Here is a 13,684-nt window from a genome sequence, read left to right on the forward strand (position 1 = left end):
CTGAGAAAGCATGCATATGACCATGCTATAAAAGGAAAACAATCTTGCTTGACTCCAGTGAATGTAAATGCATATGAACACAATATACGCCAGCACACTCCTTCCTTTTTCCTTGCTGGAGGCATGCACACACACACACACACACACACAGAGAGAGAGAGAGAGAGAGAGAAAGGGATTCACATATCCAGATAATAAATGGTGCTGAGTAAGTGTGAGTTGCAGCTTTTTCACAATGTATCCAACCACTTCCTTGGCAAGATTAAACCGTCTGTTTTTAAAATTTTAAGAGAGGAAATGTTAAGCTCAATTTACAAACACATCCTTTGGAAACTAGTAATGGGAGGGCGTTGTGTGTGTGTGTGTGTGTGTGTGTGTGTGTGTGTGTGTGTGTGTGCCTCCAGCAGTGCTCCTTAGCGTGAGGACAGAGGTTACAAGTACACAGGACTGTCCCTTTTTCAGCTCTGACATGCTCGAAGGTAAGCGATCAATGCCAAATCATTGGGATGACCAGTGGAAATAAACTGCTAAAAGTTAAAATAAAACAGAGAGAAGAAGGGAGGCAGGGAACCAGCTACTGTTTGTGAACTGGCTGCCCGGTGTCTCTTCACCAGGCCTGCTGGGCAACCCCAGTCCTAATTTCTGGTTCTTCCCTAACTTGAATGTTGTCCTCTCTCTCATGGTCCCTGGAGGTGAGGGGATTATGTCCTGCTGTCCATCAAGGAGTCCGTCCCTGTGCTACAACCTTAGGCTTGGCTGAGAGTCGCAAGTTACAAATGCAGCTTCCTCCGTACAACAGGAGGTCCGGGTCGAATGTGATCATTTCAGAGCAGCCATGCTGGCAGTTAATGGGCTTTTCCTTCCTTCCCCTCTCCAGCTTTTCGTGTGGTTCGGTAGTTTCTCTCATCACTTGGCCTGAGCTGAGACACCTACTGGTAACAGCAGGGCGGCAGGAAGGCAACACACTTCTTGTTTGAAATAACACTCAGTGTGCGCATGATGGATCTTAACTGAAGGCAGGCTCCCAAATGAAACCGATGTCAGTCAACAGAGAAGATCTGTTTTTGCCTTTCTACATACCCCTGCACTCATGGCAAGGGGGAGGGGACGGTGGCTTAAGTCTATTTTTAATCCACATTCTCCAAAAATGCTTGCAGCCATCATAATGTCTTTGTATACTGTGCAGTGTCTGCTGTTTTTGTCTCGTTAGCTCACTAGAAATTGCCTAATAAACCTTGTTTGTTTAGGAGTGGTTTTTTTTGTGTTTGTGTCCATTTGTTTTTAGATAGTGCTGCACAAAATATTCGCCACCTTTTACTTCCAGGTTGGAAACTACCAGTTTCTTCAGGGAAACGCTAACTTACTTTTCTTTCTTAAAACTGGCACGGCATAGCCTCGAACATAACTCCAATGAAAATAGGGACATCCTATTCCACCATCATTTTATTATTTATACCCTACCCATAGGTTGCTCCAGGTACTCTGTGTCAGGAGTGCATGCAGGAGCCAGGCCTTGTGACCAGTAGGGCTTCGCAGGACTGGGGCCTTCCTAAGTTTGTTCTGGAGAGGCAAGGCGCGGTTGCACAGGTGAGGCTGCTTGGTAACTCACTGCACCTGATGGCAAGAGCTGGGAAGGGATATAAGGTCAGCATTTCCCTTTAGCTCTTTGCCACAGCAACTTATTTCCTGCCTTGCTGTGTTTGGCTTCTTGCTTCCTGATCCTCAGCTTCTTGACTCCTTGCTTCTCGACCCTTGGACCCTTGACTTCGTGATGCCTTGCTTCTCAACCCTCGGACGCTTGACTTTGTGACTCCTTGCTTCTTGACCCTCGGACCCTTGAATTTGTGACTCCCTGCTTCCTGACCCTTGGACCCCTGGTTTCTGGACTCTTATTCCTGCTCCCACCCTGCCATCTTGCCCCCGGTCCCGACGTCCTCAGCCAGGACTTTGATCGCCCATAGACCAGACCGTGACACTCTGGGTAGCTTCCAACTAATAATAATAATAACAATAACAATAACAGCAACAACAACAATAATAATAATTAATAGAACATTTAAAAAACTTCCATATGCAGGGCTGTTTTCCAAAGGTTGTATAGGTACTTATCTCCATTGCTCAGGGGTTACATAACCCCATACCCTCCAACATTTCTCCAATGAAAATAGGGACATCCTAAGGAAAAGCGAGACATTCTGGGATCTAATCAGAAACCAGGATGGCTTCTGTAAATCTGGGACTGTCCCTGGAAAACAGGGGCACTTGGAGGGTCTGGTGTGGTATTCTTGTCCCTGTAGTTGCTTTTCCTGTGCTATTTTCCACCTTGGAAGCTGGTCTTTCCTTCCCAGATCAATCACATGGGTGATTTTACTTAATCAGTGACATTGCAATCCAATTTTGCTGCAAGATGCTATTGGTGAGGGTGAGTGAGGGAAAGTGCGGGGGGGGGGGCACAGTTTAAATGAATAAGCAAATATTTTCACAGTGAGTGGTGAAAAAATACACCCCCTATACACCCCCCTCAAAAAAAGGCACTGCCAAATTGTTCATAAGAAACTCCAAGTGGTTGCAGTCCCGTGTTTTTAATCCGTATAATGCCATTTAAACATTGTTACCGTCAAAAGAATCTGACAAGTTTCTGTCATGTTATTGAACGAAACAAGAATGGAAATATCCTAGCAGTGCTCTGCTTTGAGACATACTGGCCCACATCAAAATCTGCTGAGGAATTTAAGTCTATTGATTTCACTGATTATAAATATAGCTAACTCTATGCTAATGGACGTGGGTGGCACTGTGGGTTAAACCACAGAGCCGAGGGCTTGCTGATCAGAAGGTCGGTGGTTCAAATCCTGCGACGGGCTGAGCTCCCATTGCTTGGTCCCTGCTCCTGCCAACCTAGCAGTTCAAAAGCACGCAGTACAAGTAGATAAATAGGTACCGCTCCGGCAGGAAGGTAAACAGCATTTCCCTGCACTGCTCTGGATGGGTAAGTTCAGTCAAAGGTGACTATGGGGTTGCGGCACTCATCTTGCTTTCAGGCCGAGAGATCCAGTGTTTGTCCACAGACAGCTTTCCGGGTCATGTGGCCAGCAGGACTAAACCGCTTCTGGTGCAACGGAACACTGTGACAGAAACCAGAGTGCACAGAAATTCTTCCCGCCGCAGCTGTACCTATTTATCCATTTGCACTGGTGTGCTTTGAACTGCTAGGTTGGCAGGAGCTGGGACAGAGCAACAGGAGCTCACTCTGTCGCGGGGATTCGTACTGCCAAATTTCTGATTAGCAAGCCCAAGATGCTCAGTGGTGTAGACCACAGCGCCACCCACATCCTATTGAGCCAGGATGTGGGGCTTACTTCAGTGTAGCTCTCCTGTCCCAGGAACTGGTCAGCTGAGATGGAGATCCAATGGATCCTAACACGCTCATTTGGGTGGATCTTGGTTTGGACTGCTGCCTTAGAAGTCAGTCTCTTTGATTTTAACAGAACTTACTTACAAAGGAGTCCTATCAAACGGCAAACAGATGCTTTCTCTCTGTCTTCAAGTAAAGGTGGCTAAAGCTCAGGAACTGACTGTTATAGACTATGTCCAATATTAAAGGGTATTATAGGAAATTTCATGGGGAGATTTTGCATGCCTGAGAAATCCGCTCTGTGAAAATGGGATTACTGAGAACATATTGCACTGACCTCCAGCTGCAGTTTCTTTCCCCACTTGAGAGTTTGCTAGTTTAGTTCGCATGCAATGCAAATGCCTAGTATATTCAATAATGATTAGTTGGTTCTGCTAGTATGGCAGGTGAAATAGGGACCCAAAGTCATTTTTAAAATGCATAAGGGATTGGCTGTGTTTGCAAAATATATGCAAAATATACGAGGAGGTAATTCGGGGGCTTTCAAAGAACTGGGTTATTAGACACCCATGTTTGGATAAATTAACATTCACTTTTAAGACAGTGCAAAAGTATAAGATTCTTTGGAAAGCTGTTGCACATTGTGGCTGGGGAAACCCAGCCAGATGGGCAGAGTATAAATAATAAAATTATTGTGATTGTTATTGTGAAACAAGAGCCTGGAATTTCATTTTCATACAGTAGCCTCAGTCTATCGATTAAATGGTTAGAGATAATTTTACGTGGTAGTCAGTAATGTAATGAAATTGCGTGTCCAGAGGTTGCAACAGAATAATGAAGCTACTGGCTACATTATGTAGGAGCAGTAGGAAGCACAGCTGAGAATGACCCTGGTAGTCATGAATATGAGAGAGAAAGTTGTATACAATACTGTAGGTCAAGAAGATTGCTAGAACAACTTAGTGGGCACGGAGAGCTGGGAAGGCAAAGATGACTGACAGTTGTGGAAGATACAGAAGGGCTTTTGGAAAAAAAGAGACAGAATCTAGTACGTTGCGTGGCTTGCTCAGTAAACCCTCTCCATAGAAAAGAAAGGAATGGACTGTGGATGAATGGAAACGAGACCTCAAAGGTGAACAGGAAATTGTCTGAACATGACTACTCCACAGACAGGCTTTAGGGGTCAGGAGGCATTGTCTGGGCAGGTGCCAATTGATCTGCAAAGGCACGGTTTAGCAGCATATAGGAAGCGCTCACTGGCATGAAGTCAGCAGAGCAAGGGTTCAAAACAGTGCCTTTGAGGACAAACAGGAGCCAGGGCATGGGGTTCTGTGGGGAACTGCATGGAACACCAGCCTAAATTTGGAGCACTATCCAGTTCAGGGCACTGTGCAGCTGCTTCTCCTTCAAAACAAAAACGGGCCGCTTAAGCATGCATTTTTTTAAAAAAGCGTGTAGTTTGGCCCTGTAACAGAGTGCAGTTTGTGCTACATGCTATGCTCTCTTCCATTTCCTCTTTTTTGTTGTTGTTGTTTAGTCGTTTAGTCGTGTCCGACTCTTCGTGACCCCATGGATCAGAACACACCAGGCACTCCTGTCTTCCACTGCCTCACGCAGTTTAGTCAAACTCATGTTTGTAGCTTTGAGAACACTGTCCAACCATTTCGTCCTCTGTCGTCCCCTTCTCCCTGTGCCCTCCATCTTTCCCAACATCAAGGTCTTTTCCAGGGAGTCTTCTCTTCTCATGAGGTGGCCAAAGTACTGGAGCCTCAGCTTCAGGATCTGTCCTTCCAGTGAGCACTCAGGGCTGATTTCCTTCAGAATGGAGAGGTTTGATCTTGCAGTCCATGGGACTCTCAAGAGTCTCCTCCAGCACCATAATTCAAAAGCATCAATTCTTCGGCAATCAGCCTTCTTGATGGTCCAGCTCTCACTTCCATACATCACTACTGGGAAAACCATAGCTTTAACTATACAGACCTTTGTTGGCAAGGTCCTCTTTTTGAGTTGCATCAAATCTGAGCTAATGCAAAAGCTTGCATGCCGAATGAATTGTTTTCCTATTCTTTTACCTTTCCCTCTGCTGTTTTTCGAACATATAATCTTGCAGGTTTCATTTGTGTGTTAGCTGTAGGCTAGGGTTGGGAAACATGTTATCTCCCCCCCCAAAAGCTGCTGAACTCATCTCCCAGGGGTCCCTGCCTGCATGGCTAATTGTCAGGGATGATGGGAGTCATAGTCCAGGAACATCTAGACAGCTGCAGGTTTCCTGCTCCTGCTGTAGGCATTCACCACTTAACCATCCTTTTCAACTTAAGAGTTGTATAAAAAAATGAAAACGTGACTCTTTAATAGCTGCAGTATAGGAGTGCTACTTTTTAATAAATATGATTCGGGAGTAAGGAGAGCAACTGACTTGTTTATACAGTAGGGAAACTGAATGTACCCTGCAGAGACACTTTCCTGCCTCTGCACAATTCCAGCGTAGTGCTAAATGCAGCTAGTGATAGGAACTGGGGCAAAGACACCAAGAGGCAGAGATCAGGCAGGCTACGGTAGAAGCCAGGGGCACCCCACCTCCTTCTGCGACCAGCTTTCCTCTCCTCTGGTCTCTCCGCACTGGAAGAGGTATGAAGATAGTGGAGCAAAGGCAGACAAGGCGTCAGAGTCTCAGATTGCTTGGGAAGGACCCAAGGGAGGAGGAGTCTTAGCTAGCTGTGGGAAGGCAAGAACATCCATTCAGTCTTCACAACTGCCTTGGAGAAAGATCTACTGGGGAGACTTGCTGCTCTTACTAGGTCTGGCCTCTAATAATAATAATAATAATAATAATAATAATAATAATAATAATAATAATAATTTATTATTTATACCCCGCTCATCTGACGGAGCCCCCCAGCCACTCTGGGTGGCTTCCAACAAAACACTAAAATACAATAACCTACTAAGCATTAAAAACTTCCCTAAACAGGGCTGCCTTTAGATGTCTTCTAAAAGTTTGGTAGTTATTTTTCTCTTTGACATCTGATGAGAGAGCGTTCCACAGGGCGGGCACCACTACCGAGAAGGCCCTCTGCCTGGTTCCCCGTAGCTTTGCTTCTCGCAATGAGGGAACTGCCAGAAGGCCCTCGGCGCTGGACCTCTGTGTCTGGGCAGAACAATGGAGGTGGAGACGCTCCTTCAGGTATACTGGACCGAGGCCGTTTAGGGCTTTAAAGGTCAGCACCAACACTTTGAATTGTGCTCGGAAACGTACTGGGAGCCAGTGTAGGTCTTTCAAGACTGCTTCTTTGAATAAAGAGTTAGCTTTGCTGGGACCGTGCGACTTATTCCTGACCTGCTCCCGACACCACGCACCTGAATCGGTCTTGGGTTTGGCGAGAAAAGGGAGTTCCACCTGATCACAGGCAGGAAAATGCATCTATGCTTGCAAAGTACAATCTGTTTATATCAGTAGGAATCAGAAGCTTGAGCTGGTGCAGAATTCACCACCCAGGTTGCTCATCTGAGCAAGACAGTTTGAGCATATCACACGAATGCTGGCCCAACTGCACTGGCTGCCAGTTAGTTTCCGGGCCTAATTCAAAATGCTGTTCTTGACTTACAAAGCCTTTGAGGACTGCAATACCTCAAAGACTGCCTTGCCCCATATAAACTGAACCGGACTCTGTGCTCATCATCTGAGGCCCTTCTTCATGTGCCTCCTCCATTTAAAGTCCGGAGGGTGTCAACACGAGACTGGGCCTTCTCTGCAGTGGCCCCTTGTTTGTAGAATATTCTCCCCAGGGAGGCTTGGCTGGTGCCTTCATCACATATTTTTAGGCGCCAAGTGAAAACATTCCTCTTTAGCCAGGCCTTTGACCGATTAATATTCTACAGCCTTTTAGATGTGTCTGTGGGAAGGGGGGTGATTGTTTTGCTTTTTTGACGATGCACAAGAAAGTATGTGCTTACTCGCTGACTGACATGGGTTTAACACACAGGAGAGTAAGTGGTTCACCACCCCTTCTGACTGCTATCAGAAGTGGATTCCATGCTACAGAAGAATAGTGAGAAGAACCATGTACAAACTATACAGCAGAAAATCCAGAGAAGTATGAAATCTGAAGGATAATCATGTTTCAATCTGCACATTACTCTTGGAGCTGCAGATCAGGGTTTTAAGGAGTGTGATCAGCCAAGGTTTCTGCAGAAGCAGCTTTCAGGCACTTCCAAAGAAAAGACTTTGAGGTGCCACGTTAATTAGGAAATTAGTAATCTTGTTTGTTATTCATTGGACATTGTACACTGTGACACCCAGCCACTGTGATGGGTGTGATGGTTCTGCAAATGTATAGAGATCTTCCAACCCCCCCCCCCCAATAAACAGAGTGATCTACCAACAACTGCTCTGTGGAAGGATTCCAATGGAGAGAGAGAGGGAGAGTCAAGCTCCTTGGCATTCACCATCTCTGGGTGCTCTACAATCAACTGAGGGGGGCAATTGGGTTGTTGTTTTTTATTTTTATTATGTATTTTGTGGTTTTATATCTTGATTTTTTTCTGTGAGCCGCCCTAAGACCCCTGGGTATTAGGTGGTATATAAATTCAATAAATAAATAAATAGTAATAATAACAATAACAATAACAATAATAATAATAATTTCCATGTTTGTATCCTGTATTTTATTTTGTGAGCCACCCTGGGATCTTATGTTGAAGGGTGGTATATGAATCTAATATAATGAATGAATGAATGAATGAATGAATGAATGAGCTCTTACCTGTGTACTCAAGAGGGCAAACACACTCATAATTCCCTATCAGGTTGAGGCATGTGGCACCATTCAGGCAAGGATCTGAAGCACATTCATCCACTTCCAGGTTACAGTGCCTCCCTTGGTACCCTGGCACACAGTAGCAGGCGTACCCACGGACCTGGTCCCTGCACACTGCTCCATTGAGGCAAGGGCTGGAAAGGCATTCATCAATGTCAGTTTCACAGGATGGACCTGTGTACCCTTCTGTACAGAGGCAAGCGGGGCCACTGGGCTCCTCCAAGCACGTGCCTCCGTGGCCACAGAAATGCGAGCCGCAGGTGCTGGCAGTGGTTTCGCAGGTAGGTCCGGTGTACCCCGCAGGGCAGGTGCAAGTAAAGCTGAGGTTCCCTGCAGCGCTTGAGCAGGTGGCGTTGTGAAGACACGGGCTGGAGGAGCAAGGGTCGTAGGGTTGCTTGGCACACCTTTTGGCTGGGGTGACACCTGACGAGTCCGGACAGCCGCAGCCGCCCTCTGCGGCAGCACCGCCACATTCTGGATCCTTTTGGCAAGAGCTCGACAGGCACCTGGGACCATCTTTGAGGCAAAGTGACTCTAGAAAACGAAAGGCAAGCAGTTAATGGGCAACTCCAGGGACAATTGAAATGTATAGCAAGAAGTGGCGTGGCTGCAACAAAATGTTGTCATCTATGCTAAAGGTTGGGGTGGGGGGGGGGAGAGAAATTCTGTTCAGGTTGCAGTTTTTAAGGAGAACCAACTCACCCTTCCCAAAACAATACATGAGTCAAAACACAGCATTCCTTCAATTTATTTTCTTAATTTTGCAATGCACTTCTCCAACCAAGCAATGTGTACCCCCCAAAAATGCATATATTGGGGTGAAGTGTGCACAGAAATGCATCTATTGGTGAACCATGACATGCAAAAGTGCAATTTATTATGGAAAACAAAGGTCAGGTAGTTTAAGAATTCCAATTCTCCCTTTGTCTTCTGTTTATATTCTCATTATCTCTGCTGACACTGCATACAGGGACAGGGCAAAGCCAGGGGAACAAATACAGTCCTCCATGCCTTTCAACCTGGCCTTCAGGACCCGCCCCAGGCCACATTCCTCACATCTATTATTTTATCTGCGCATTATTCTCCTTCTTCCCTCTTGCCTTCATAATCATTTAGACTGCAGGGTCTGTGTGTAGAGACTGTGGAGGTTACACCTGTGTTCTGTGCAAAATTGATCATAGCTTTAGGTAAAGGTAAAGGTACCCCTGACTGTTAGGTCCAGTTGCGGACGACTCTGGGGCTGCGGTGCTCATCTCACTTTATTGGCAGAGGGAGCCGGCGTTTGTCCACAGACAGCTTCCGGGTCATGTAGTCAGCATGACTAAGCCACTTCTGGTGAACCAGAACAGCGCACGGAAACGCCGTTTACCTTCCCGCCGGAGCGGTATCTATTTATCTACTTGCACTTTGATGTGCTTTCGAACTGCTAGGTTGGCAGGAGCAGGGACCGAACAACGGGAGCTCACCCTGTCGCGGGGATTCAAACTGCCAACCTTCTGATCGGCAAGCCCAAGAGGCTCAGTGGTTTAGATCTGGCCAAATGTGAATAATGGGTTTTGGAGTTTTCCATAGCTTAGAATGGCCACTTAGACTTTGCCCAAACTAAAACAAACCAAAAACCTATTGCTTTCAAAATCTGTGTTCTAACTCTGGAATCATGATATGTTTTATCTTTCTGCTGTATTTTTGTTGCTTTTTTATTCTTACAGTTTTATGCCTCATTTTTGCCATTTGCATAGGGTTGTTTTTAATTATTAATCGTAAGCTTCTGTAGAGATGTTATGAGGCTGCATGCAAATGTAATTAATAATAATAATAATGAAAATGCATCATCACAAAAAAGGTACTGTTTTGCATAAAATTTACACATGCTAATTCAGATGTATAGGCACAACTTTAGAAAAGGATTGCTGTGATATAAGGAGAAATGCAATACATCTTGCTATAATAAGGAGAAATGTGACCAGGTGACCTGCTGTCTGGGCTTCTTTTACAGTTTATTATCTTCAGACCAGACTTGGACCAGAGCAACATTTCAAATAGAGGACTGTCGTCTGATATCCCTGCGAACAGAGGACTTCTCTCTATAAAGCAGAGCACAGTGCCACCCTACCATAACGTCCTTCTCAAGACACAGACTGAACTGGGTTGCGTGCAGGAAAATGGAAAGGAAACTACAGGAGAGCGTCTTGACTTCTGACCTTTCCGTGCAGGAAAGCAAGTATCTGATTCCACGAGAACCACTTTTCCTGTGTGCTGCGACCTGCCGTTTGAGTAACCCCTGCTAGGGGGTATCAGCCTGCTGCGCCTAGGCACATGGGCTTCCTCATGCTCGAGGTGCAAACATCTGTTCTTCGATCAAGAATATTGTCCCAATTAACAGTGTCAGAAAGGAGTGTAAAAAGGGTTTGAGGGAGGAGGGTGGGATTGAAACCTTCAGTGATGTTGGGAGCAAGATCTTTCTTTGAATGCAGAATAAGAATCGTACAAGTGCCCCCCCACCAATTCTCAACCAATTAAGATCACTTAGCAGTGACCTGGTTTGACAGAGATTTCTTTAAAAATTAATATTTAACATCCAAAAAAATTAAAATAAAGTGCCGATCACTTTGGATTTAGACTGACTGACACATGAAGTAATTCTCCAAGTCTCTTTAAAAGGCATCACGGCGTTAACCTAATTACTGGAGGAATTAGTGCCAAACATTTTACCCCATCGTTAAGGCCTTTTGATGTAACTGAGATGCTTGGCAAGGGGATCCCACCCCCCCGCTCCGAAAATGGAATATATTAGAATCTGAAGTCAAGAAGAGTTTTCTCAAGATGTTTGCTCACAGTAAAGAGTGACATCTGCTGGTTGGGATTAGTACTAATAAAATATTACAGAAATCCAGATTTAAAACCCCAAAACCTATGTAAACTAAACTGTCGGGAGTGGTCAGCATTTGCCTTTACAGCAAAATTGATATACAGTAAAGGGAGGTAAGTGAGCTGGGGAAAGCAAAGCAAATATCTGCAGCTGTCCTTACACTCACTTCTCCCAGCCTCTGCACTTACATACATGAGCAGAACCGAGTCCACAATAAATGTTTGTGTGCAAGGGCTTTTACATATGGACAAAATCCAGCATCAGCAGACTTCAGCTCATGAGTTCTTAGTCCTGCCTGTGGCAGAGCATAATGCAATACCCAGGAACAGCTGGCATGGTGGAGACTGTACTGCAGAGCTGTTATCCCGACACTGGTACCACAGCTGCTTACATGCCAGTGCAGTGCAGCATGCAAGGTCCATGGGCAAACTGGCAACATCAATCTGGTGCTCCAACCAGTGCGCCAGCACACCCTCAAACTCACTGCCTGGCACCTGCTCCATCCAGATAAGTGGCAGTGAAACTAGTGTCAGGTAGGTAAAGATAAAGGACACCTCGGTGGTTAAGTCTAGTCAAAGGCGGCTATTGGGTTGTGGCGCTCATCTTGCTTTCAGGCCAAGGGAGCCGGTGTTTGTCCACAGACAGCTTTCCAGGTCATGTGGCCAGCAGGACTAAACTGCTTCTGGTGCAACGGAACACCGTGACGGAAACCAGAGCGCACGGAAATGCTGTTTACCTTCCTGCTGCAGCGGTACCTATTTATCTACTTGCACTGGCATGCTTTCAAACTGCTAGCTTGGCAGGAGCTGGGACAGAGCAACGGGAGCTCACTCTGTCACGGGGATTTGAACAGTTGACCTTCTGATTGGCAAGTCCAAGAGGCTCAGTGGTTTAGACCACAGTGCCACCCGCTGTGGTGTAAAGTCACATGAGCTGGTGCTTATCCTAAGTGATGACACTGGTGGCTGCAAAGGCTGTGATCCTGTTGCCTCTCCATGGCTGCCACTTCTGGCCTCCTCTCTTAGGCAGCTCGTAGCAGCTCCTGGAGAGTGGGTGAACAGGAGGAGAGGCCGCCACCTTGAGGCCGAGCCCCACAGGAAGTGCTGGCTCTGAGGGGCAGGGCTGCCCTGGACAGCAAGAAGAAAGGGAATGGAAGGCAAGGAATATATATACTGTATTTTTCACACCATAGGATGCACCGGACAATAAGACGCACCTTGTTTTAGAGGGGGGAGAACAAGAAAAAAAAATTCTCTCCCTCTCTGCCCAGTGCCCCTTCAGCGAAGTGGCAGGAGGCGCTGCGCAGAGAGGGGGAGAATTTCCCCCCTCTTGTTTTCCCCCTCTAAAACAAGGTGCCGTTTAAGGTGCATTCAGCTGCCTTCAGGAGGCTACCTTGGAAGCCTGGAGAGCGAGAAGGGTTGGTGTGCACCGACCCCTCTCACTCTCCAGGCTTCAGGTTCCTTTCGACCTGCTCTTTGGGGTTGGCGGGGGGAAGCCCACCACCAGCCCCAAAGAGCAGGTTGGGGAGCAGCGCAAAGGCGCGCGGCTATAGAGGCTCCTGCCATAGCCGCACGTCACCTCTCCAGCCGGGAGAGGGTCACGGGGGGCTTCTTTAGCCCCGTTCGCGCTCTCCTGGCTGGAGAGATCGCACGCAGCTAAAGAGGCTGCTGCAATAGCTGTGTGTCACCTCTCCAGCTGGGGGAGGGTCGCGGGGCTATGCTGTCTTCACTCCATAGGACGCACACACATTCCCCCTTCATTTTTGAAGGGGTAAAAGTGCGTCCTATGGTGCGAAAAATGCAGTGTGTGTGTGTGTGTGTGTGTGTGTGTGTGTGTGTGTGTATATATATATATATATATATATATATATATATATATATATTGCTTTGTGTATCCGTGCCTAATCTCGCTCTTTTAAAAAAAATATTGGTGTCTGTTCTTCTTTTTGCAAATCTGTCAAATAATAAAATAGAATAAAATCGTGTTCAAGGGGCTTTCTCAGGACAGTGGAGGGTGTATGTGCTGTGTCCCACTGAAGGCACTCACCCGTCTTCTGACAGGAAAGGCTCTGTGGGAGCAGTGGGTTGACAAAAATGGGGAGGTGTCGAGGAGGGTCAGTTGCAGGAGGAGTGAGAAATGTCCCTATTTTCATCTGAGGAATGTTGGGGTATGTTACAGCTTCTTGATGCCTTGATTTACCTCCCTAAATTGGAAGGAATCCCACCAAAACATGGAGTGTAGGGATAGCCCTTCAGATGTGGGCCACTCCCATCATCCCCGAGCATTGGCTAGGATGGCTGGAGCTGATGGGAGTTGTAGTCTAAAACATCTGAGAACACCATATTGGTTAAACCTGATGCACTGCTAGAAAGTTTGACGTAATAGCGCCCATCAGTTTGTGTGTGCTGTGGTTGGTTGGGAGGCAAGCACAGTTGCCGTCTGGCTTGTGGGTGAGCAGTATGTTAGTACAGTGGTGCCTCGGGTTACATACGCTTCAGGTTACATACGCTTCAGGTTACACACTCCACTAACCCAGAAATAGTACCTCAGGTTAAGAACTTTGCTTCAGGATGAGAACAGAAATTGCGCCCCGGTGGCGCAGCGGCAGCAGGAGTCCCCATTAGCTAAAGTGGTGCTTCGGGT

At 46.5% G+C, this 13,684-nt stretch overlaps 1 protein-coding gene across 1 annotated transcript in view; it reads right to left on the reverse strand.

The window, feature by feature from the left end:
• CRB1 (crumbs cell polarity complex component 1) overlaps positions 1 to 13,684 on the reverse strand; it is a 138,089-nt gene that overhangs the window by 94,861 nt on the left and 29,544 nt on the right. The window contains exon 2 of the mRNA XM_083506716.1: positions 8,119 to 8,706. Coding sequence (XP_083362842.1) covers positions 8,119 to 8,706 — 588 coding nt within the window. The remainder of the gene's footprint in view (positions 1 to 8,118; positions 8,707 to 13,684) is intronic.

The sequence above is a fragment of the Podarcis liolepis genome (genome assembly GCF_965112155.1).
Source record: "Podarcis liolepis genome assembly, chromosome: 6".
NCBI lineage: Eukaryota > Metazoa > Chordata > Lepidosauria > Squamata > Lacertidae > Podarcis > Podarcis liolepis.